This window comes from Oenanthe melanoleuca, chromosome 14, assembly GCF_029582105.1.
Source record: "Oenanthe melanoleuca isolate GR-GAL-2019-014 chromosome 14, OMel1.0, whole genome shotgun sequence".
Lineage (NCBI taxonomy): Eukaryota > Metazoa > Chordata > Aves > Passeriformes > Muscicapidae > Oenanthe > Oenanthe melanoleuca.
In genome coordinates this window covers 2,273,904-2,300,518 of record NC_079348.1, presented here as the reverse complement: position 1 = coordinate 2,300,518, position 26,615 = coordinate 2,273,904, and the positions used below count along the sequence as shown (strand labels likewise).

The 26,615-nt window shown below is 43.4% G+C and overlaps 2 protein-coding genes across 2 annotated transcripts; both read right to left on the bottom strand.

Moving 5' to 3' along the window:
• Positions 1–23: 23 nt before the first annotated feature.
• Positions 24–12,291, bottom strand: LOC130259142 (diacylglycerol lipase-beta-like). Its single transcript, XM_056503141.1, has 15 exons — positions 12,062–12,291; positions 11,486–11,637; positions 9,154–9,328; positions 8,391–8,649; positions 8,190–8,315; positions 7,088–7,215; positions 6,043–6,169; positions 5,625–5,708; positions 5,099–5,176; positions 4,651–4,731; positions 4,435–4,562; positions 3,942–4,010; positions 3,774–3,846; positions 2,529–2,782; positions 24–1,105 (listed from the first exon to the last, which is right to left on the bottom strand). The coding sequence occupies exons 1-15, from the start codon at positions 12,154–12,156 to the stop codon at positions 913–915; spliced, it is 2,022 nt and encodes a 673-aa protein (XP_056359116.1). The 5' UTR covers positions 12,157–12,291; the 3' UTR covers positions 24–912.
• Positions 12,292–12,829: 538 nt separating this feature from the next.
• LOC130259148 (ER lumen protein-retaining receptor 2) lies at positions 12,830–25,516 on the bottom strand. The gene is made up of 5 exons (XM_056503155.1): positions 25,278–25,516; positions 18,633–18,733; positions 16,125–16,283; positions 14,821–15,073; positions 12,830–14,047 (listed from the first exon to the last, which is right to left on the bottom strand). Exons 1-5 carry the CDS (start codon positions 25,366–25,368, stop codon positions 14,013–14,015), a joined length of 639 nt encoding a protein of 212 aa, XP_056359130.1. The 5' UTR covers positions 25,369–25,516; the 3' UTR covers positions 12,830–14,012.
• Between the last annotated feature and the right edge of the window lie 1,099 nt (positions 25,517–26,615).

Below are 26,615 nucleotides of genomic sequence, written 5' to 3'. Positions count from 1 at the left end.
CTGACAGCCAGCACTGGTACCTGTCATTGCACAGGAGCCACGTTTTTATTCTGTATTTAATTTTGTCTCCATATCGAGTATCACAGCAGGAACATCCACACAGTTAATTCTCAACCACATCATATTTTACTTACATCAATTTCTTTTAAATAAATGCTGCTGAGCCTTAAAAAGGAAAAAAAGAATTAAAATAGTTATACACTAGAAACAAGGAATCCACTTTTTAAAAATTGTTACAACTGGTTACACATTCTTGGCAGAATCAGAGTGGTGCTCACTAGCTGGAGCTAGAGCTGGTGACCAACATGATGCCATGGTCTGTATGGTATGTTTTTCCTTCTCATTAAGTTGTTTTAGTTTCAAATCAATAAAAGCAGTGATGTAGATCAACACATACAAAAGACAGGTAGATTAAAGAATATTGCACATGTATATCCAAGCAGCATTTAACCACAACAAGCCCTCCCCCACACCCCGGGATCCCAGCACAATCTGTAAGGAAACAGTGCAACGACCGAGGCGGATCGGGATCCAGCCCCGCCCGGCCGGGCTCCCTCGGCCGCAGCCCGGAGCTGCAGCGCCGCCCTCCCTCGGCTCTGCCGCGGCCCCACGTGCGGCCCCACACATTCACTTTGGTCAAGGGTTCGGCTGCTGCGCCAGCGCACACGGGCTCGGCTGGAGCTTCTCGTCCTGACCCGTTCTGGAAAAGCCCAGCCTTCAGCACAGAGACACAGTCTGTGCTCTCACCAGCACAACAGTCCCCGAGGTCACTGCAGAGGCACGGGCACTAAGACCCTTGTTCATTTTATGCAATGTGAGAAAAATACTGAAATCCACTTATGCATGAAAGTGGAATGTGTCCTGAATACCTGAAACCTGCAAAAAACCTCCCAGGCCGTCCTGGAGCTGTGGTTATACTGCACTGGGGTTGTATCCTCGCGTTTGACACGACAGACACGATCCATGTTCCTGAGACAAACTGTTCAGAGCTTTGAGCACAACATCTGGCATGTGGTCTGTGATCATCTTGGGACTTATTAAAATGCTGCTGAAGACGGTTTCGTTTGACCACCTTGCCGTATATTTAATATCTGAAGAACACAACCTAGGGAAAAAGCACACCAGAAATGCAATGGCTCTGTCAGAACTGCACAGACAACATGGAGACTGGACATGGCTCAGGGAGGAACTGGAACCCTCTCACAGCAGCAGGAGGGATCCCAGAGAGCTGCAGCTCTGCCCTTCAGCAAACAGCTGGAATTGCTGCCATGAAATGTCCCCAAGGGCAGAACTGCACCAAACTACCCTGTGCTTTAACAGGGAAAGGAGCCATCAAAATTCAAATAATCCTGCTCCCAAAACCACAGAATACAGCCTGAGCAAGGAGGGGGAGGGCATTAAACACTGCACACTCACATGGTAAATGTCAAATTTAGGGAGCAAGACACAGTGGTATCAATAGGAGACAGGCAATATATTTAATGCTGCACATAGGATGCACCATTCTTTAAAATTAAATCCCAAATACATTATGGGGGCTCTTGTGTGCTAGGTCTGCTTAGAAAAATCTCTCATTATTAACTGCTGTGCTGTGGAGTAAAAGACAGAAAAGAAATTAACTCAGTAAAGTAGAAAAGCAGCCATTGGGAAAACCTGTCCAGGTCAGAGGTGTTCAAGTACCTAACTTAGAAAACCAGTATTAAAATTGTTAGAAATTAAAGATGTGAAGCTTAAACAAGACACTGATCTTCTGAATGGGAGGAAAGAAGTTAATTTCTTCCCAAGTCTTTTCCTCTTTGTAAGGGACAAATGCAAGTTAGAAATGCCCTTATTTCGGTTTCAGAACATGAGAGGATATCAGGGCCTGCCTGGCTTATGGGCTGTTTCAGGTTGCTTTGTCTAAAAAAACCCAACATCAACAAAAAAACACACAAAAAAACCCCTGAACACAACATTGCCCCAACAAAGCCACAATTCTCACATTTCCAGCACTTTCAGCTTTCTGGTGTCTTTGTCTCAGCTTCCTGCATCCACAGAAAAGTGACAGGAAAAGCCACAGAATGTGTGGGCACACTCTGGGTGCTGGGACAGCTGCAGCTCTGGGTCAGCATTACAGGCACTGTTGCACATCTTTCTAATCACCAACACTCATGGCACTGCTCAGCAACAAGGTATTTTGTTAGCACTTCACCACTACCAGGACACTGCAGATCTGCAGTCTTGGGCAGAAACTGCAGCCTGGCAAAGCTGAACTTGCCAGTCTTGGTGTTTAAAGTCCTCATTCAGCAACTGCAATAAATGGGTGGGATCAGGCATAAAGAGAAAAGTGCTCAGGGCTTGAAGTGAAACAGAAGGAAGCTGGGAGGGACAGAATAGAAACTGAAAACTGGGCAATGTGCAACAGCCAAAAAACTGGGTACTGGAGATGCAGGTAAGTCACAAAGTTGGAAATGTGTACTTCAAAAGGGACAAGGAGCTGTAAGTAGATTTTAAGGAGACAGGAGAGTGGAATTCATCTTTCCACTTACCTCCTAGAGCTGCATTCTTCAATAATGTGGATAATCTTTCCAGGCAGGTACAGATGAGGATACTGAGGGGGTGAATTCAAGTGTGGCTCCTCCTCCAGGGCGTTGTAGGAAGGCGACCGATGAACCATCAGACTCTCCTCGGCCAGGAGGGGCTGGGTCAGGGCATCCTGGCTCCTCCCATCCAGCTCTGTTGGGAAGTCATCAGGATCTCCTCCAAACACCTCGTACCAACACCCCCTCAGCAAAATCTGGTACTGAAATCAGAGAGAAGAACAGTCCAATTGAGGTCTGGCATCTCTTCAAGTAACTTATTCTAGTTGTGTGCTTGCACACACTTCCTCTGAAAATACAATTAAAAGATAAAAGATTACTTTATGCACATGCTCCCCAAATTTTGTTTGGTAATTATCTCCTTCCTGAATTTTTCCCACAGTTACATTCATTTCAACAGTATGGATGCTAAGCCTTCATTAATACTACAGAAAACATTACTATCTTTATTAGCTGAATTACTCCATGTGGATTCTGCTCTGCAGGTTTAACTTTTCTTGCACCTGCAACTTCTAAATGTCCATTATCTTATTCTGGATTTATGATGTCACACAGACCCTCTGCTCATCCCTGGGACATCATGGAAGCCTTGTGGGTGTGGCAGATTCAGATGTTCAAAAATGGCAGTTCTGAATCTCTAAGCCACACCTCTGTATTCCCAGTACCATCCTGCTGACACCACACTGATCCAGCCTGTTCAAAACTGCTTCCCACTCACAGTAAAAAGAGGTAAAGAATTAACACTGTTACAGAGAAGTGCTTGCTTCCCAAATGAATTCTAACAGTAATATATAAGTAAAAATAATTTGTTCACCTCCTGGCAGTAGTTATTACACTATTAAAGGAAGTAATCTTACTGACTTTACACAATTTAGCTGTTCAGGGTTTTGATTTTTTCCCATTTTTTGCTTTTATCAGCAAACTAGCAAACAGATAATTTCAAGTCTTTGATGTTGTAAACTGGTATACTGGGAGGCTTACTGAATCCTAATTTCCAACAACACAACCTCACAGGACAGGAGAATAATACAAATGTCACTGAATTAAAAGCAAAAGATTTTGTTCTGAAACAGAATTTAAGCTCTCAGCTTTAAGATCAAAAATACACACACCAGCAGTTACTGCATTAAATTTGGGCATGGCATAACCCAGGTAACAATTCCACAATTTAAGCCAGGAACTGCACTTGGTTACCTTGGGTCTGTTGCAGTTTGCCACAATTCTCACTATTCTTCTCTTTAAATCCTCCATGTTGGGCATACTTAACCTGTTTAAACACACAGAACAAAGTGAAGCAAAGCCTCCCATTGTCTGCTATGAAACACATCTCAAAATATCAGTTTAAAAGTATTTTCATCTCACCTTGCAACAAGGTCTTTTCCAACAATGACTGAAACAATGAAATGCTTAGTGTAATCTGCAAGTGATTTGCTAAAAAGAAAAGAAAAAAGGCAGTTTAGATGCACTAAGGAGATAAAACTTTAGTTTTTGATGATCATTTATCGTAAAATACAAGTATGTGACAGCACCATTTGCAGTGAGTGCCTCAGTGGGTGTTCAGACCTCCTTGCTGAGGGTGACAGAGTACTTCAGTGTTGTGAGATGTCACAGGCAAGCAGACAATCAGGTCTGGAACATTTATTTTAAACTCTTATATACTGAATGACAGAATTCCCCAATGTGTTTCATTCTGCAATGCTCTGCCAAGACCTCGACTGTAACTCCAGATGGAGCAAATTAATTTGAGTGGAGAGTGGCATACAAACTCTTCCCACAGTCAGCCCACAGCTACCAACTAACACAGCTGGCAGCTGTCTTGACTTTTAGAGCTTAGACACAGAACCAAGTGTCTCACCTTAAGAGCCCTCCTGGGGGAGAGAAGGCATAACACCTCAGTGTGGGGAAGGAGTTCCTGAGCATGATGGCCAAGATAGAGGCTGTCCCACCACCCAAACTGTGACCAACGATCACAAGTCTGTATTCCTGCAGACAGAAAGACAAACTTAGATGGACACAGAAAAATCTGTGGGTCATTTTTCTGACAAATCAAATTATTTGGAAGGTAACTTACAGGAGCAATTGTGAAAGCCTGGTTTAAAATTCCATCGTTTATCAGTTTTCGATAGATGTAATTTGCAGCCTGAGTGATTCCCTACAAGAGAGCAGCTCAGGTTAGAAGGGTATCTCATCTGAGGTGTGATACATGTATAGTTTAAATACACCATCACAGCAAAACTTCTTTTTGCAAAGCTGGTCTTCTCCTGGACATCCTCCTGACAGAGGTCTGTATGTATTGTACATATGAGTTACAAAGGTTTTGGGGTATTTCATGAGGATATGAAGTCTGACAAGAGGATCAAATATTCTACCTTGCAGTGCAGTATTTGATACACCAAACACTCAAATAATTTGTGCAATCCCTCTGACAAGAAGAATATTCTTCTGTTTAACTAAGGATCCAGGTGTTTATAGCTTGCTGCTGCTGAGCTGATCTACAAAGAGCCACAGGCTGCACACACCTTATGCACAAACCCATTTTCCAGAACCTCCTCCAGGGTCAGGTCTTCGCAGTCTGCTGACAGATCAGTGAGAATGTCCTGTGAACAAAGCCTTGGTCAGAGCTCCCTGCAGGGCTGTGGGGCTCATGGCTTGTGCTCTGCTGCTCAGCCCTGTCACAGGGACATCACCAGCTGGCTGCCAGGTGTGTGAGCAGCACAACACATCCCACCACACAGCACCAACCCCAGCAAACACACAGCAACCACAGCTCCAGGCCTGGCAACTACTTCCAACTGCAGACACCCATTATAGATGCACTTCCACTCACAGTGACTTGAAATTACCCCTGCCTGTCCTCCCCTCTCTCTTCCAGTAGCACAGGGAATATTACTCATCCAAGGGCAGAGGGGCTTACAGCTTAAACCTGGAAGACTCCTATCTCTGAGTGGGTTATTTTAATATGTGTCAGTGTAACACAATTTCCACTAGGTACTGGGAGTTCACTCATTTCTATGAAGCTAATTATTGATATCAGGTGGATGATACCTCAAAAGACAAGGTTCCTCTCACTGCGACCACAATAGCTTCTTTTTTGTGATCCAAAGCAACAAAAAATGGAATCTCATAGATCTGGAGGAGAAAAATGTAATTAGTAAAGGCACCAAAGTTTTGTAAGGGCAAGCACTTGTTCTCACCTTCTGGAAGCTCTTAAAGAGCTCCATACTGTACTATGGAACGAAGCTGAATTGTCTCTTATTTAGTTAGTCTAAGTGCCCTTTTTCAATACTCAGATTTACATCAATGGTTTTGTGGCTGTTCTGTTAAATTAGAAAAGAAATCCAAACTGAATGTTTTCATTTGGCTTTGCATTCTTACACTTCATAAATACTGAAGGCAAACTTCACCCCTTGTTTTCCCTGAATTAGTCACTACAGCTTGCTGAATGCCTGTCCAGATTGTTTACCTTGTTATGAAAACTGATATGGATGAAATCTCTGTACTGCAGTCCTGTTATTTTTAGGATGGATCCAAAGTGAAAGTTATGACGATCACTGCCCGTTATATCAGAATCTGTTGGTCTGTTTCTGCAACTAACAAACACAGAAGAGAAAAAACTTTCATGTTTGGTTTCCTTTCAAGGAATCAAACTCAGTTAAATTTGCAGAGGGCCTTCTGCCAGGAATCAAAACTGCTTTCATTTTGCAATAGCACCAGTAAAAATTCTGATGCAAGATGTTGCCTCTGCCTTGTTATAGGATCATTGGCAGAGCAAACAGTGCAGTAAGATAAGAATTCTTAAGATTACAAGCCACTGAGATAAAATACAAACAAGGAAAAAGGAAATTCAACCTGCACAGCAATCTTATCCTCATGTTTTACCCACAGTATTATGTGATAATTTTTTCACCAAGGAATTTATATTTCAGTAGACTATGTGAACATTTAATATTAAGAATTACAAAAATAATTATTTCAGTCACAGGTATCAGTGATCACATAGAGTAATCCTGCCTAGCAATATGCAAAATTACATACTAACCATAAATATTTTTGAGTGAAGGGGTAAAAAGGAACAAAAAGGAGGCTGGAGGGACAGAGAACTTCTGCTAATTCCTTAGAACAGAGAAAACTATTGATAAACTTTTATTTCTATATGTAAATTTGTGCCCAAAAGGCACCTCTAAAAAGCCTCATTTTAAAACATGTTTTATTTAATTTGAATTCTGTGTCATTTTACTAAATGACTTTTTTTATCTCAATCACAAACTTTTCCCATGAAAAAAGCCAATCTGTGTGAGGGTAGAGAGACATTGGAATTTTGTTTCTCTGAAATTCTGAAAGATAACTCTAGCAGTCAAGCTCATGTACTCCCAAGAGTGATATAATTTCATGCAACAAAAATAATGCTATCATATCTCTATATATATATAATATAACTATTTTATTTCTGCTAAGACTAGTTAAATAGAAGGCAGCTATTTGTTTTTAAGCTCTTGGGTCAAACCTACCAGTCACCATTGAGCTTACAGAGTGCAGTATATGGGTTGGTGTACACGTAGTAGGGCCAGCCATAGGCAGCTGCAGCAAACAGCATGTAGTGAGCAGCATTCTCCAGCTCAACATCCAAATCATCCGTCTGGAAGCACACAGGGAAAGAGAAGGAAGCAGAGAAAGGGAGGAAGGTGTATTAGGCAGCCACAGAATAAAACTGAACACAGGCTAGTGAATATCAAGGCATGATGAAATACACACTACCCAAAAGGAAAACCTCAAGGTCTAAGAGGAACTAAAAATAGCCACTCTGTATTTCAGGAAAAAGTCTGTGTTTATTTATGTAACTACACAGCTCAAGGATCTTGAAAAGCACTCACTGAATCAGTTTCTTGCAATGCTGATACATTGATAAGCTCAATGCTGAAAACATTCACTCAAATATGTTACCTAAGGATGTCCAAGGGAAGGCTAAAGAGTCTGCAGCAGATCTCTCTGGTACAGACTTTTAAAGCACAACCCCATGACACTGGCTGGATTCAAAAGGAAGTTGACAGAGATGCAACTAGCTGAGGTACAACTACACACATCTATGAAACACAGGCTAAAACGAGGGGAAAAAATTTACAAAGGCACTTTTCCACTGAAGACCAGCAAAAACCAGTTAGCAAACTAACTCACCACCTGCAATCATTTAAAAGGTGCTATTTTTGCTTCTTACCTTGTCTGGGTATTTGCAGCAGACAAACAGCCCACAATACATACTAGAATATTACCTTCTCATTTCTATGTAAACAGCATGAAATTATCATTCTCCCTCTGTTCCCTTTCTCTCCCAACTGTTCAGTAATAATCAAATGTCCTAAATGGTTCCTTTTTTGCACTAAATTCCCCATTCAAAGTTCTACTCATGCAAAAGCAGAAAAATGTTTTTGGCCCCAAACTTGTTTTCACTGCATTTATTAATAACGTATATTGCTATGAATTTTAATTGCAGTGTTTAATTTTATTAGAAAAATAAACAAAACAAAAAAACCCTCCCCAGAAAGAAGTGTATTGCAATTTGATCTGGCACCATTTCCTAGAATTACACCAGTGGCTGCACCAACCCTATCTTACCACGAGAGAAGATGGAGAATGACACAGGACTTCTTCAGGCTCTTTGGGACAATTTTCCATTTTATCTTGCTCTTGATGGAGCAGAATCAAACCAGCTGCTATGTCACTTGGCACCAGATCAGTGTCCTGTACAAAGACATGGAAGATGTGAAACCATCCCACAGCTCAACGTGGCAATCACGAGCAGGGCTGTCCCCTTACTGAGAAGTAGCTGCGGAAGAGCTCGGCGATGCTGGTGAAGGCCACCCTGTGGTCATCATCCTGCACGATGCAGCAGCACAGCAGCCTGATCCTCTTCTCCCACACCCTGGTGGCAGAGCTCTTCACGTTGTACAGCAGCTGCCCCGACTGGCTGCTCTCCAGGTTGCGGCTCACACCGTCCAGGTAGAAAGTCTTCTTCCCCCCGAGGGGGTCAAAGACAATGACAACTCCAATGACGGTAAAGACGATGATAATCCAGCTGCCAGACAGGAGGGAGTGGGATAACAGACTGTGAAACCAGACACTTCTGACAAGTGTGCAAGAAATCCCAACTACAGATCTTGGCAGACTGAAACCCAAGCTGGGTATGGAATTCTGTATGGAGGCCTCTGCTGCTGTCCTGACGCTGCAGCTCTTTGGACTGTGCTTGCAATGCTCTGGGCACCAGAACAAGGCTTTGGCTCAGCTCACACAGGGCATCAAACCTGTAATCACAGCCCAGTGCTTTGGAAGCAGCAGCACAAAGGAGTGGCAGCTCCATTTTTCACCACCAGCTAAGTGATCAGGTTACTACTCTCTTCATATTTATCCAGTTTTCTACACTCCCATTGCCCCTCTTACCCTTTCTGACATTCACTTCCTTTCCTTCACTGCAGGACATGCTCTCTTTTCCAAGGCAAGCAGCTTTTTTAGGGAAGGATCCCAACTCGTTTTCCTTTTCCCATACACTGCCAAGCTCAGATTTGTGGGGAGGCACCTTTACCTTGCAATAACTGTCCCAATGACACCATTGATCACAGTCTTCTCACACTGCACGCTGTTGTCTGACACCCACACAGCTCCTACAACAGCCCAGATGAATTCAGGGAAATAGAGAAGCAGGCGAGTATAAAGTATTTTGGGAAGTGATTTTCTTGGGCCTGGATTAGAAATTGTTCCTGAAATTAGAAAGAGAGTTTTAAATAAGAACTGTTCACGAATGCACCTCGAGTACATGAAATCCTGTCTGGAAACAGGAACTTTCTGCATTTTACAGAAAGTAGGAAATGTAAGTGAAACTATGAAGTTCTTTCATACTAATGAAAAGCTATAATTGAAGCTAAGAAAAACAACAATGGATTTGTAGCTGTGATTCTTAGAATATATTCTGCTAAAACCCAAAACAACTCTAGCCAGAGACAGTTCTGCACTGAACTTGAGGCAGCAGTGCTGTGCCTCACGTAAGCCAAAGCTGCATCCAGGAGCACTGGCTCACCTACAGCTCCCTGTGACTCTTGGGGACTGCTTTTATTATTCCTTTTAGCTGGTTAATATTTCATTTTCAGATGCTATTTTGCTGGGCTACAATGAAGTTTTTTTAATAGAGTTACTAAATAATAACAGGAGAACAAAACCAGGACCATTACCAGGACAAACACTTCTCAGACTATTTTCTGTATTGTTAATTTACTAATAACCTCTCATTTTAGCACTCTAAGGCAATAAAAAAGGGAGTAACTTTTGGCCAGCTCATCTCCTTAAACCAGTCTGCTGATACCAGGGCAATGAGGTAGTGGGGTGTGCGTGCTCAGGTGTAGACAAGTAATTTGGAAAGGCTGCAGAAAAAAAACCAACTTTGGGAACTGCTCTCCAATTACAAAGTTACAGTTCACACCCAGTGATAAAACTGTTTCAAAAGCCCTTGATCCAGAGTTTTCTTTTTCCCATTCCCAGGTTGCAGCCTGTCCTGCAGCAGCGTGCTTGCTTACACAGACACAATTAGATGGAACTGTGTGTCCTCTAAACAACTTTTCCTTTCTCAGCACCACCCCAGGGTGTGAGGCTCCAGCCAGGTTTCCTGCTGGCATCACCAATCCTCAGGACAGCACAAGGGCTGCTGCAAGCACACCCAAACCCACACGTTCCAACCACAGTCCAACACACCTCAGTCTTTGTTTTCCTGGAGATCTAGCCTCAGAATTCTTCCATTTCTTAGTTACAGTGGCCTTATAGCTGTACTTTCATACTGAACAAGGTTCTTTTATCACTGCTATTTACAGTTACATCTCTCACCTCTGTAACTTTGGTTAGAGCCTGGTGCTGACAACACCAAGGACACGGGTTTGACCCCTCTATGGCCCATTCACTTAAGAGCTGGACTTGATGAGGACTGTGGGTCCCTACCAACCCAGACTATTCTGTGAAACTTTGATATAAACATCACAGTCTGGCTGATCTTACTTCTCCTCCTCTGCAAACTCTAAGAAAAACAGCAGTCAGATTCAAGGCCAAGATTACCATCCACACCTCTGCTCTGTCATAGTTTCTCTTCATGCACTCTTAAAATTTCTTAAAGGGAAAGAAGTATAAATACTTATTTACAGAAGCATAAACACTTATTTTCAGTGAGTCATGAGAACCAAGATATTAGAAACTGTGGAGTTTCATCTGTAATTCCAGAGCCCACATATATTTCAAATTAATCTTCTTAACATTACTTCGATGATCAGGTGCCTCACCAGAAAAAAGCTTTCCTAGCAATTTTAACCCAAAATGAACCATTTCTAAAAATAATTACAAGTTGCATTTGGGTCCTTACTTCTGTTCAGCCATTCATTTCAAGCTGTCCTGCTCTATTTAACAGTATTCATTTTCAGTTTCATGATGACATTTATACAATTCACTTTTCTGTGCGTTTTTCCCCAAGCAGCCCTCTGCAGCTAAGGGACTTTCACAAGACATGAATAAACCTGCTTATGCAAGGCAGAACTAACAGGATACTTCAAATGATTCTGAATACACTTCCCTAAATTCCTGTCAGAGAGGTGGAGCAGTGTTACATCAGAGATCGTGCACAGAGAGTTTTCAGGATGCTCTCATGGCAATGAACCATTAGCTGCACTAAGCTGCTCTATCTATTTATTATGTGAGGTTCCAGGCTAACAAAGGTAATACTATTAAAGCAAATATGTTAATACTGATGGAGTTTTTCAAGTCTGACTGCAATGAAAACAATTCAAATTTTTTGGTAGCTTTTAATGTCAGCTCCGGATTAAAAACACACATCTGTTACAATCCTACTAGATAAACACAAAACATAATTATTAACTATTTACCTTGCATACTGACGTATACAAGAGCAGACAATGCACATATTATGGAAGCCAGAAGAATGATGAGGCCGAGCAGGTAGCTGTGCAGCAATCCTCCCCCGGGACAATTAAACTGCCCCTTGTGAACCGTGTAAAGGACAAAAATCCCAATCCACCTGCCGGGAAGGGAGATAACAACAGTTACAGCAGGAAGGGAAAAGTGCCTTCTGCGAGGTGATCACCTGATCGGCAGCAGCGTCTTAATGAAAGCACTGCACAAAGATTACCACCGAGGGACCTGTTACATAAGGAAAGTGTCAGGATGAAAGCACTACACCAACACTCAGCAGGAATTACACTTCAGCCGAGTGCAGACCGAGCCTGCTGCTGCTCCCTCCCTCCCTCAGACCCCAGAGCACCGCGGCCGGAGGATACAAAGCAGTCACCGCATTAATTACGAAACCACACGAGCGCTACTCGCAGATTGAGCCCGGCGGGTGGCGGCGGCCCTGAGCGCAGCAGCACCGCGCAGGCACCGACAGCGCCCGGGCCGCGGGCACCGCTCACCCCGCCGGGCAGCGGCCCCGGGGCGCGCCTTACCACACCAGCCTGACGAACAGCTCGAAGGCTCCCGGCAGTACGAAGTCGTCGCTGCCGATGGCCCAGCGCCGGCCGAACAGCACGAGCCCCGGCATGCTGCGGGTCCCCCGGGGCCCCCGAGTCCCTCACACCCCGCGCTGCCCTCAGGCCTCACCGCCCGCCGGGGCGGGCACGGCCTCACGGTGCCGTGACGTCACCGGGCCAGCTCCGCCCTGTGCACATCGCCCCGCCCCGATCGGGCCGCGCATGCGCCTGAGGAGCCCCGCCCCCCGGGGCGCGCGCACGCGGCAGAAAAGGGCGGTGGCGCCCACAGCGCGTGCGCAGTGCGGCCCAGTGGGAGGGGGCGGCGTGGACCCGGATGTCAGTTCCCCGTGACGTCACGCCGCCCCGGAACAAGACTCCAACAAGGCCGCTGAATGACGTCACAGAGCGAGCAGCGGGCAGGGCGCTGCGCTCCCTCCGCCGTCCTGCACTGACCGAACCAGCCCTCGCTACCGAGATAACGACGGCAAATTAAACCGAAGATAAAACAAAACACATACAAGCACTGAACCCTCTGAACCAGGCTGAAGCCTTCAGCTCTTACCAGAGCAGAGCTCAGCCATCATTGCTTCCCTCAGTGATAATGCCCCTCAGAGCCTTAAAAACTTTTTATTTCAATACAGCAATGACATTAAGCAACTCATGCTCACCGCAACTTTTCATCCAGCCCCAGGCAAACAGAAAACTCTCACATTCAAGAAGGAAAAAAAGAAAAAAAACTCAAAATGTTTTCACCATTTCATAAAGTGTTTATTGAGGATGGTAACACAGGATAAATCATGCAACAGCTCAGTAAAAAAAGGGAATCATTTAAAGGATGAAGAATGGTAACTGGTGCTGCTGATTCCGAAAAGTTTATAAAAAAAATATTAATCGTCCAAAAGTGACATCGAAAACCACTTGAAGCTGAACATGGAAGTTGCTTATAAAGCATTCATTAATAAGAAAATGTAGATATTGTTTAAAATGATCACCCACAGATTTCTGTAATCAACAACTCACAAATGTCCCATTCCTACAGCTGTAATGGTGGAGCAGGGCTGGACATTCAAGATATTAAACCTTCTCTTCCTGAACAAACAGCACAGTCACAAGCATTTGCCACTAATTAACACAATTGCATCTCTTACCCCTCATGGCCTGGGCTGCCAAGTGCTTTCATTATTGGGAATATCTTCCCAGACACCATAGCAGAACAGGGAAGGGCCCGTCCTTGTGGCCTCAAGTGATTTCCTCACTGCCCTCTTGCCATCAGTCTGTTTTAGAAGGGGAACAACTACAAGATGTGACTGTTCCCCTCCTAGCACCAACACATGTTTTGAATAAGGAACTCCATGTCAGCAGATGGCACAAAGACTGGGCACCAGCACATCACATCAAACATCGGTGGTTTCAGATTTAGAGTTGACATATATTCGCCTTTTGGAAAAAAAAATAAATATAGTGGAATGAAAACTGAATCAAAGGGAAAGAACAGATAACTACCATCCATCAAGGATGCACATATTTGTGCACTGAAAAAAAAAAAAGAAAAAAAATCAGTCATTTCAAAGAAAATCTTGAAAATTAAAAAAAACGTTTGCACTTGTTCCTGGTCATAAACAATCTCACAAAAATCTCACTTTTGGAACTATTCCAATTGAAACCATACACTGAATTTATTAATACAGTATAAGTTTCTTTATGTAAAAAATCTTTATACATAGTAATAAAAAAGATAAAGGCAAGATGCATCAAACAGAAATCTGCTGGTTGTTTTTCCTCCGTTCTTACAGAGCCGCTGATGACTACCTGCACTATAAAGAGCTGTGTTTCTGACTTTCTGTCTCAAGCATCTTCACCTTTGCTTGTGATACGGATTGTTCTGTCCAAGCATCCAAAAGGACAGATGCTGGTGATGTTTTGGCACTTACGCTGGCAAACTGAGCTTCTTTCCCTTGAGAACTGCAAGGAAAAGCGGGAAAGAAAACAGTCAGCAAAGCAAAGTTGTGATGCAGGAAAAACAAACACTGTTAAAATGTCAAAGGGACCAAAACCTTTCACACCAAATGAGTCCACTGCAGACAATCCTCCCAGGCTGCCCTTCTCTCTTCAATACATACTGGTAAAACTAGAATTAACAATTCTAACCTTGCCCTCTTGTGGCACCCTGGAGTTTCCACTTTTCATCCTCATAGGACATACCAGCCCCTCATCACAGCCTCTAAAAGTTATGACTAAAATAATACAGCCCCATGCAGCTTTGTGGTTACATGATGGAAGGTGAAATGTGAGTAAGGGCAGAATTATTAATGCACCCAGCAGAAGTGCCTGCTTTTACACTCAGCATAAACAGAAACATCCAAAACACTTTCAACTCTTATGGTATTTAAATCACTGTAGGCATGGGACTTACATGTAACAGTGTACATGGTCAGGGGAAGCAGAAGGATCATGCTTATCCATGGAAGGCAACAACAATATATACTTAGCCATACTTAAGTTTTTCCAAAAGTTCATCAGACCACTTATAAATTTGCATTCTACACATCCCCCCCCAAAAAAACCCCTCAGAAATGCCCCACACTAGCAGGAAGTGTAGTTGATAAATTAAGGATATTTAAGAACTAATTTGCATACAGAATTAATGAGCTCGTAATGCTGATGTAGCAGATCCCTATGAACCTGTTTACTGCTACATTCCACAACCTGAAGCTGGAAGTTACTGCATTGCTTACCTTTTGTAACATACAAATAGAAGAAGTCACAGTACAGAACGGTCTGGACCACACCAGCAACAACAGCTATGAGGTCAAAAAATCCCTCAAAGTAGTAACGCCAAATCCAGTTGACTAAGTACAAGGCACGGTACAGACCCAAGAAGAAAAGATAGTGAGTAGTGATGGTCTCTGCTTCCCCAGTTTTGCTGATCATAAAAAGCTGAGGGAGAATAGCAACCGATTCAAGATAGATGGAGAAGGTCCACAGTATCTGAAAGGAAAAAGCCACAGGTATATCCAACAGTCTTACTGATAATAGCAGGACAGAAAACATTTGACTTGGCTTGACTTTTTACTCTCTAACAATGTTATGGATGAATTCCTATTCATACAGGTACAGCATTTTGGCAAACTTTCCCTGGTACAGGAAAAACTAAGTTGAAAGCTTCACAACCAAGCAGCAGATGGGAGGAGGGAACTCTCCTGGCAGACAGCAGACTCTCCAAACCAGATCTCTGCTGAGCTGGCACACACAGGTTTACTTGAGGGAACTTATGTGCAGCCAGTTCACATTAAAATGAAATGCAGCTTACAGAGTCCATGCTGAGAAAGCTGCAGGGAAGATGAAGTCTATTCCCTCCTCCTAATGTTCTTCCATTTTCTATCTATTTGATTAAGAGTGAGTTAACACAGAAAAAAAAATTTAAAATCTGTCTCAAAGTGTTGCAACTCAAATTACCGTATTCTACAATATCAATCCAAACATAAAATGCAGCTCAGCTGACGTAAGACAACCATGCAAAGTTACTTTCTTTTTTATAGGAAAAATTACCAGTTTGAACTGTCTATAATTACATTTTTAACATATTTTATCTGCAATTAAACACATAGCTGCATTTTAAATATAATGCAATTCCTTTTAATAGTCTAGATGATTTGCAATTCTATAGAATTAAGTAGCAGTATAATTCCTTTTGTTTTCACCAGGTGGCACCAACTATTCCCAAACTGCATTCCTAGGGATTTCTTTAACAAACAGAACAAAAGGAATTCTGAATTAATACAGCCATCAGAGTGTACTGGGAAAAACAGAGTCTTCTGCTTAATAAAATAATCAATGCTGGTAACAGTGCTGGTCTCCTGAGGTGCCTTAAATTTGCACAAACACCTGCATCACACAGATTCACCGAGGAAAGGATCAGCCTAAACCTACTAAACATAAGACACCCTTCAACCATTCACTGGTCAGGCTAAAAATGCTCATGCTAAGTATTTTAGGGGAAAAAAAAAAAAAAATCATCTCCTGCCCACAATCAACTCACCTCCAGTGGAGAGAAGTCATGATTGACAAGAAAAGAGAGCCCACCAACAGGAACTATCAGGAACTCCACTCGGAAGGTGTCATGGTTTCCATCGTAGGTGGCCTTGAACTTCATGTAGATCAGGTACACGGTGGCGTACGAGCAGGCGATGTAGATGAGCTGGGGGCAAGGAAAGAAACAACCCCAAAACAATCCACAGAGGCTCCAGGATTAAATCACACTCCCTGAATGAGCACTAAGAGGAGTAAGTGTGGCCTTTCTGATTCTTTGCACTGGCTTTGCAGGCTGTTGGGCTTTTGTCAGCAGAGTAGTAATTCCAAATCAGTGATTCTGGGCTCTGCTTGTTTTGTTGCTTTAAAGGAATCACATGCCCATGGTTGAAGTGACTGGCCAAAGGTGAAGACCCTTTCCAGAACTAAGGAAGTGACTGAAGAAGGAATGTTCTGCAACTGCAGGGGAAGCACTGGCCCCAAACATTTGGGTTAAAAATGTGCAGGTGCATACACACAGTAATAATGGAAGGGGCCTTTCTACATCCAAAAAACCCAGCATGGTGTGGTTCATGTGGAAATTAAAAAAAAATATTCAATAAGCCCCATTCAGACAACCATATCACAAACTGATTTGCTTTGGACCTTTAAACATCTCTAAAATCTGAGGACTGGCAATTGGACATTGTTCTTCACCAACCAAAACAAAACCTGCAGGACTAAGAAACTGAGAGAAGCAATGAACCAGAATTCAATTTGAGCTGATGTCTAACCATTTTGAATGGTTATGGCACAGCAGACTTTATAGCTATTCCCTGTGGAATAAGCAAAAAACTTCATTTTACAGGTGAGAAAACAGAACTAGAGAGAATCTAAGACTTTCTAAAGGTCAATCTGCCATCATCAGGACAGAGCTCATTGTCCTGGAGTCAATACAGTACAGCAGACTAGACAAATATTTCAGCTTCAGCCAGTTTCAGCACAAAGATTAAATGTTCCAAATCATTTATCACATTAAAAAGGGTTCTTTGCAACAGAGAAGTAACAGATTAAAAATCCCACTGTTTGCAGATGCTATCAATCACTGAATGCTCTGCTCACAAACACAAAATCCTACGAATACTGTATTAAGGAGCTCAGAATGCAGTGGCTCTGCTACACAAGCACCCCAGCTGAGCAGAGATAAAGAACCACAGCAGAGGATACAGGGAACCTTTACTATGAGTGTAAACTAATCACAGCAGGTGTGGTCATAGAAGACACTAAGGAAGTGTGAATGAATCCAAATTCCTTATATTACAGATTTCTTTGTCTCAAGAATCAACTTCTCAGCTAAAGTTCTCAACAATTGCAACATTATATACTCCTACATATATATAAATATAACACAAAATTGTGTTGGGACACTCAAGCAGCTTCATCTTGACACTGTAACAATGGGCTGAAAAGACAATTGCATCCAACAGTCTCTCTAAGCAGTAACCTTTGAAATTGAAATAGAGGCTACCATTTTGAAAGTATTTCCACATTCATTCCTTTTCTGATTAGGAGGGCTGCAGAACACAGATGTGGTCATGGCCCTGAATCAAAACCAATAAATAAATAAATGGCAAAAAACCCCTACCTGCTTCTTTAGTGCACCTGATGGTACTTTCCAATCAGGAATTACATATGGAAAAAGCTTCTGTTTCAAGAATATTTTATTTAATCCACTCTTCATCTACACTGTTAATATTAAAATTTAAGCACACACATTTTACTTGCTGGAAAGCAAGTGTGAGTTTAAGATACAAAATTTTTTTTTACAGTATTATTTTGCTAATTCTTCAGTACATTCTGCATTATTGATTATTTGGTCTTTCCCCTTGGCAAAGTTATGCTAGTCTCTAAATTAAACCTGAAAAACATCAAGAAAATCCAAGAATAAAGTAACTGGATTAAAAAAGTACACACATACTGCCCTCTCCCAGACTACTGCTTTATTTTCTTGTACTCAGCACCAGAAGTTGCAGGAATGAATAAGTAACAAACTCAAGTTCAGGCTCACTGACATTCAGTGGCCAAGTGACAGGGATATAACTCACAGAAGCTACATTCCTTAGAGTTTACTTTTGTCAGCTTTAGATCAGCCTCTGACCAGACAGTAGCTGCAATTCTGGCAGTGCATCCTGAATACTGATTTAGCTTGTGGTGTATCAAAGGAGATTTACTTGAGCTTTAATGTCTCAATTGAGAAACACCGTTTATTTGAGCCATTTTTCCAAATGTTTGTATTTTCAATAACCAAAATGCCACTTGTTCTAAATGTCACAGTCCTGATATAAACAGTTTTTTAAAACTGCATGTAGAGTACAGAGAAAAAAAGCAGGATTTTGAGTCCGTCTTCCACATTCTTTATCTAAAGCCCATCTAGAACTTGCTCTGTAACAACTGTGCCATTCAAAGTGGCTTTTATTAATGAAATTATGTACTCTGCATGCAACATCACTAGCTTTTCTAACTCTCCAGTATACTCTACCTTCATAGATGTGTTATACAATGAAATGAATGAAGTGAAGAGGTCCAGGTAACGGGTAGTGAAGACCAGTGCAAACAGAAGCTGGCTTTTCCCAGAAATACCTAAAGTGATAAAGGAAATAATTAATTATTTAGAAAGTGATGAGGTGCTTTGAAACACTTGATGTCTGGGATGAGAAAGGATATATCCTTTATTTTTAAGCAAGTTGATGATAAAATTAGTACAAATTCCAAGTTCTCAAGCTGCACAAACAGAATTTTAAGCCCATATAGCTCAGTAGTGTGAACATAAGTTACCCTGTACTGGAAGAGGTGCTGGCACTACACAAGGTTTAGAAGCTGCTCACAGCAGGTAGTAGCATCTCCAAAAATATCACCTGCAAGCTATGTGTTCTGTATTAACACTGGGCAAAACTGCACTAGCTTTCAGTTCTCAGAGTGCTGTCACATGCCTCAGTACAATCTTTAGATGCTGAATAGCTGGAAAGGTAGAAGGGCAATAGGCAGACTCAGTGACAAGCAGAAGGTATGCTGGCACCAATAATGGGATTTTAGAGGAATTAATAGATTTTAAAACACAAGGCAATTCAATACACAGACTCAATTTGCCACATGGTGAGAAAAACATCAAACAATCAAACCCATGTGTTATTATGTACTAAAACAAAATTTTAAAAAGAGAGGGAAGTGAGATAAAATGTCAGACATCTACACTGCATCTTCAAAGCAACTTTCGATTCTAGGTCAAAGCCCCAATGTCAAAACGTTTGTTTGTACTAAACTTCAAGCACTAGAGCACAGTTAGAAGCATAAAAGCTTTGCACAGTCAATCACTAAAAGCTTCCCAAGACTGAGGTGAAGCATTGCTCCATAATACTGATGTGGTGGTGTGTCACAGCAGGGGACAAAACAACCCACTCTGTGCCTCTATCTTGTTATTCCAATTATTCTTGTTTTCAGTCATCCAGGGTGAATATAATTGAATCTGTTCAGCTAAGCATGAAAGTCTCGTTCAAAAAACAAGAGGGAAAATACTCTGTAGGAGAGGGTTATGATGCAAGGCTGAAAATCTCTGTCCCTTTATACAGAGATATTTCTAGAAAAGCTTTTATTAACAGTGCCATAAAGCAATTAGGACAAGGCAATCTGCTATGGCCATTGAAGTCCTTTTTCACTCCAGCTTAAGGAACATGGAATAAACTGCTCCAGATGAAGGAATTGAATCTATGAAGTACAAGAATGGCTGAAAGAGTAACAATTAGAAAGGGTGGTGTTTGCAACTTTCATATGTGAAATGTCTGCAAGATGAGCCTGATGTGCCACCTACAGAACAACCCAAAAGCAGTACAGGGAATGTAAACCACCTCAAAACCTGCAGGCTGTAAAGCTGTAAAATACAAGCTGCAAGTATTACAAACAAAACACCCTCACTTCCCAGAAAAAAAAAAAAAAAAAAAAAGCCAACAAACAAAAACAACAAACCAAAAAAACAAAAACAAACAAACAAAAAAAACCCCACCAAAAACCCACAAACCAACCACCTCCCAAAATTTAGAAAAATATACATTTGACATTTCTTGAACTACAACCACATTGCATAGACAGCTGAAGCAGGACTCTGGGCTCATCCTAGGTGTGCCTGCTGGCATCACAACTTGATAATAAAACCCTCCAGCAAGCAAAGCTGTCCTAAGGTCAGAATCCACAGGACAAAAAAATCCACCTGGACAAATTACAGAACAGCATCACCCTACAGAATATAATTAAGCTAAATTATTTAGCATGCTATTTTCTTTTAGCAAATAACTGGGAACAGCAAAAAAAAAAAAAAAAAAAAAAAAAAAAAAAAAAAAAAAAAGAAAAAGAAAAGCATATGAGAGACATTAATTATTGATAAGAGCTATAAATCTGGATCTGGATATACTGTCATTAATACATATAATATACTTGACAAATTCTTCTAAGCCACTGCCAGTCTCACCTCCTTAACCCCAAAGTTGTAATTTTTATTAAGGCTTATTAAGGCTTTTCAATCTCATTGATTTTTGAATCTTTAGAATAGTTGCGAAATCCCACTCTTGACCCAAAAAGAAACTAATTTTCATGTTAAGTAGCCTAGACTAGGCAGGGTTTAAATTGTAAACCAAAGGCCCATGAAGGGACAGGCAAACTGGGAGAAACATCTAAACCATGAGCAAAAACAGGGTGAGAGAACAGGTAAACACACAGCTGTATGACTCTGATGCACTTCAAAACTTTAGGAAATGCATCAATACATCACAGCACTGACCCTGCCTCACTGCTGGGCAACCGCAATACACTGAGGCTACTGTGATGTTATTCTCATCCTTCTCCCTTTCCTTTTACTCCCACAAACACCAATTTGTTTTTGAACTAAATAAAAATGTTTTTATTTCTTCTTCCAAAGCTCTGGGCTTAAATTTGGAAGAGCCAAAGCTCTCAGTTTTGTTTCATCCTCACATGTGGAAAAACTTCAACCTCTGCACTCCAGCTTGGCTGAAAGCCACAACATGAAACTTTAATTCAGGTGATTTTCACAGCCAGGCAGGAGGGCAGAGCTGAAATTGCAGCATTTTTTTATCAACTTCATTTTGCTGTGGTGAGTCAGGTAAGGAGTAGCAGGCAGGAGCAGAGGCATTGAACTGTGGAGTGTGTACAGCACTTGCCAACTATGAACTGCACATCACAGCCATAAAAGCTACAAACAAAAGTCCTTCTAAGAAAGGTTGATCCATACTTTCCCATGGAAACTTCACAGACTTTTTAAAATAAAGTAGTTTAGTTCTGTACCAAGTCCACATCAGCCACAGAACCACTTCTTTGGTTCTGCTAACAAGTACCAGCATTAAGACTCCAGTGCTTCCAATTTAAAAACCCAAACTAATTTTAAAGACAAATTTTCCAACTGAGAAAGGAATACTTTCCTTCAAAGAGAGAGAAAAAATTTGAAAGCTACCTAAAGCAGCAGTTTTTGAGAAAATACAGACAAATTAGCAGCAGCCTATGGCAAAGTACTGTCAGAAGCCTTAATTTAGCATATTATCTAGTCCATAATAGACACATAGAATTGAATTACAGCTATATCACCTAGCAAAAGTACTACACATTTATTATCTACACTACTTTTTTAAGAGTATAAAGCATGTAATTTGACAGCACTGGAACTGCAGGTCACCTTTAACACTTGATAAATGGCACAGAGAAGTGGGAATCAATTTTCAGGCAGTAATTTGCACTGCAAACAATGTAATTTGACTTGAAATGGGTAAGAAAATACAGACTGAACAGCACAATGTTTGAAAGCACAGGATTCCTCAAGTCTCATGAATTTCCTAATTATGACAGGATGTCAATAATGGAGTTACCTTCTACATTCTCCACGGCTCTTCCTAATGATTTTTGAACTGTTATTTTGAGTGGCCAACATTTTTCCAAATTCTAAATTTGGAAACTCAAATAACCAGACATGCAAAAAAACCATTTCCCTGCCAGCTCCGAAATTTTTAAGTCATGATTTGGATTTGCTTTCTCCTTTGCTGTCTTTTCAACCAAGTGACTAACTAAGTAAGAAAAAAAAAAATTAAGTTTTTCAAACACAGAAAACACAGACTGTTCAAAGTGCAGATGAGCCTAGCCTTACCTATCTTCTTCAATTAGAGGAGTCACTTCTTAGGATAGAAAATGGGGACTATGTGTCTCCAAAAACAGCAGGTTGCAGCAGAGGTGCACAGGCTGTGTCCCTCATTTCCAGCTGCTTTTACAGGCCTCTGAGCTCTCATGGAACAAAGGCCTCACACACAGATGCAACCAGGAGAGGAGTCGGCACCATGTGCTTTGCCAGCTCTTCATGGATCACAGCCTGCAATCCAGTCAGCAGTTAGAAGCCCTTATTTATTTTCAAAGCCTCTACTGCTTCAAAAGTGCACAGTACAGTAGCAGCTGGTTTGCCCGTGTTTCCTTAGTCACCAATAACCACGAAGTGTAAGTTTATTTAATTTACAAATGGCTCTAATAACCATACACTGTAAAGAAATAGCAGAAAGCCCTCTAATAAAAGGCTCTTCATAGCTGCTCAACATTAACTGGTAACTACTTAGGGGTTATTATCATGTATGACTTTACAAACATATGCAAATGTATATTTACAAAGGTTTCATCAATAGAAATCCCAACTGACAACAATGAACCACTAGGAGGAATAGAATAGAGCCCCCAAAATAAAAGTCTTTGCTTGTGTTCCTTTGAGGTATTCATGTTTTTCTCATTCTAGAGAAATTCTCATTGTTAGGCTTCAAACACCAATATGAATCTGGATTTACTCCTGAGGACTCAGGCAGAACTAGAAAGCACCAAAGAAACAACTCCTGACAAACACATCCCTGCTTCTTTTTTTTTTCCTCAGGAAAATGAATTAAGCAAGTATTTTCTACTGAAAGAGCTCATGCATGTGTGTGTGTGTCCAGGGACGCTGGCTAATTTGGGAAAGGGTGAGCTCCATCACAATGTGATACAGGCCTGGGTTACTTTTCTGTCTTGGAGAAGGCTGTATCAATGATTGGTGTGAGCTTGCTTTCTTATGAATAAGCCCCTAGTATTACAGATTCTTAATCACAACTGGCTTAAGGAAAGCAACATCAGATCACTTTTTTAAACAGAAAAATGGGACCAGGTCACATTGTACTATACTGTGCAAATAACCTTACATCCAAAGGTCACTTACGGATCTCTTGGCTCAAACCCTATCTGAATTTCACCTTTGCAACAGAATTTCTCATTTTCTTCCTTCAGACAGTAAATGATATTCAGTCTTTAGATCATTAACCCTCCTGCTGTATGTAATCTCAACTGCATTTCTCAAACACAGGACTAAACTCTACACAAGAGCTGGAGGAGGCAAGGCCCTCTCCTGCCAGGTCCAGGCAGGATTCCTGTGATGCACTAGAGCCTGAGCCAGGTGAGTTCATCAGGAAGGTGCTCTTGTGCTCATGACCCCAGGAACAATAATTCTGCACTACCACTGAAAGCAGGCCATAGAGTTACTTCTTTTGTAAAGTTAAGAATAGTTTTTACTTAAAGTCTGTTAAAAAACCAAAGCTATTAGTTTATTTTTAAAAAACAAAACTATTAATTTACTTTTCTTTTGTGCTACCAAATGATTCACCAGTGATTTGACACAACAACATACAGAACCTGTACTTCCTCCTACCTGCAGTGTAAATCTCTTTCATTTCCCCATTCTCAGTTATTTCAGGGTACAACTTAAACTAATTCTTCATGCTTTTTAACTGAAAACTTTACAGATACATCTGTTCAACAGTGCTAACCCGGTATTTGAACATCAACACATGGTAAACTGATTTCAAGAACAACCACCCTCACTAAAGAAGGAGAAGCTCAGTGGAGAGAAGGCAAAGTCAAGTTCACAGTCAAATTCCTGTGCACAAATGCACCGGTATTCCCTGGTCCGATCCACATAACACACACCGCAAGCAAATGTCCATTTTGAATGACAACAACTCCCAGTTTTCTGCAAGAAATCAGCTACGCTGCAGTTATGGAACTGCCTGCAATTCCCTCCAACCACCACTCCGTACAGCCGAAGGGGGAAAGCCCGGCCCGGCCCGGGGAACTGCAGCGCGGCGCTCGGAGCGGGGCTCGCCCGGCCGGACCCGGCACCGCTCCCGCTGCCACGTCACACGGGCCCGCGGCTCCCGCCGGGAATCTCCCTCTGCCGCTTCCTACTGCCGGCTGGCCCTGCCGACAGCCCGAACAGCGGCACGAACACAGCTCGGCTCCTGCACAAAAGCCAAGGAGAGGGGGAGCGGGAGGCCACCGCGGAGGGAAGCGGAGAGCGGGGAAACTTCAGAGGTTGCGAACCGCGAGTCAGCACCGAACCGGCGCTGCCGAGCACACCGGCGGCACAGGCCCGGGCGCGGCCAGGGCAGGCGAGGGAAGGGATGGAGGGACAGAGGGATGAAGGCAGGGCGGCTGCCCGCCCCGCGGGGGACGAATTCCTCCCCCTCCTCCTCCAAACCGGCCTCCCCATTCATTCGCCTGCCGCCGGGCAGTTACATAAGGAAGGAGCGACCCTCTCGGACACAGCCGAAGCGGCGGTGCACAGGGATTAAAGTACAAATAATGGCAACCGCAACACTTCTCAGGGAATGGCAGCTCCCGCCGGCGCACCCCCACCCAGGAGCGGGGATGCGCCTCCTCCTTCCCCCTCTGCCGGCTGCTCGCCCGCTCCGCCAGCGCTGGATGTGGAGGGGGCCGAATCGCGGGGAGGTCAGGAGGAGGGCAGAGCCCCTTCCTCTGCACGGAGGGGAGCGACCATCCCTTTTCTCCTGCCCGGGTCGAGTTCTGCCCGCCCGCCCCGGCGGGGTCAATCCCCTCCCCGCCTTTCCCCGCTTCACCAGGGCCGCCTCCCGGGCCAGAGACAGGCGCGACCCCCCCACACCGCCCCGGCTCGCAGCGCTCTCCCCGGGCGCGGTCCTTCGGGGGCGATCACAGCACCCCGCGGCCCCGGCGAGCTCGGGGCGACGCCGCCCGGCCCCGGAGGGGCTCCCGCGGGGCTCCGCGGCCCGGAGCCGCCCGGCCGGTCCCGCCCCGCGGCCTCCGCACGCACCCGCGCAGGAGCGGCTCTTCCAGATCTTGAGCAGCAGGATGATGATGGCCGCCAGGTGGGACAAGTCCCCGGTGAGGCGGAAGATGTTCATGGCGGCGGCGGCGGCAGAGGCGGCGGCGCAGCCGGAGCCGGGGAGCGAAGATGGCGCAAGCTCAGCGGGCACCGAGCGACGTGGCCCGGGGACGTGGCCAGGCAGCCCCGCGCCGGTGCACGCCGGGAGCGGGGGGAGCGCCCGCCCCGCCCCGCCCCGCGCCGCCCTCACAGCGGGGCAGCCCGGCAGCTGCTGGCCCGTGCAGTGGAGGGGGCGGTAGCGGGACTCAGCCCTTGGGCGGCTGAGCAGCTGATCTGTATATGTATATTTAATAGCGAATATAATATATGTTATATGTATATTTTGTTATGTTTTGTAGGTCGTGTGAAAATATACATCAGCTGCTAGAGAGGGTCCAGCGGAGGCCATAAAGCTGATGAGGGGTCTGGAGTGTCTGTCTTAGGAGAGACCGTGAGGGCTGGGCCTTGTTAGTCTGGAGAAGAGAAGACTGAGGGGGAATCTTATCAATACATATACATACCTTAAAGGTGGGTGCCAGGAGGGTCCCAGAATCAAGGAATCACAGAACGGTTTGCGTGGGAAGGGACCTTAGGGATGATCTCCATCCATCCCCTGCCATGGGTAGGGATGTGACTCACAGACCAGGTTACTGAGGGCTCCGTGCAGCCTGGCCTGGAACACTCCCAGGGATGGAGCAGCCAAAGCCTCTCTGGGCAGCCTGTGCCAGGACGGTGCCAGACTCTTTCCCGTGGTGCCCAGTGACAGAGCAAGGAGCAATGGCCATAAACTAAACCACAATTAATTTCACCACGAGGAAGAACTTTTTTAAATTGAGGGTAGCAGAATACTGGGACAGGCTCTTCAGGGCAGTCAGGGATTCTCCCTCCCTGGAGACATTCCAAACCCATCTGGACACGTTCCTGTGTCACTCCTCCAGGTGACTCTGCCTTGGCAGGAGGATTGGACTGGGTGATCTCCAGAGGTCCCTTCCAACACTAACAATTCCATGATTCTGTGTAAACTTCCAAGAAGAAGAAAAAAAGGCAATTATTTCTTCAACAGTCATGCCTTGAAAGTCAGCACACTGCCACTTCAGAGTCCTGAATCCCTAAAACACGACATGGCTAGCATAGTTTAGTGGGCAGTTCAAAAGAAGCATCTCCTCTTAATAACTCTCCAATGTTATCTGCAAAAACTCCCAACAACCCAAACAATAGCAAAGAAAAGTAGGAATAGCTGCCCAGGAATAGGATTTCCAGTGGTTGTAGAAAATGGGTAACAGCTTA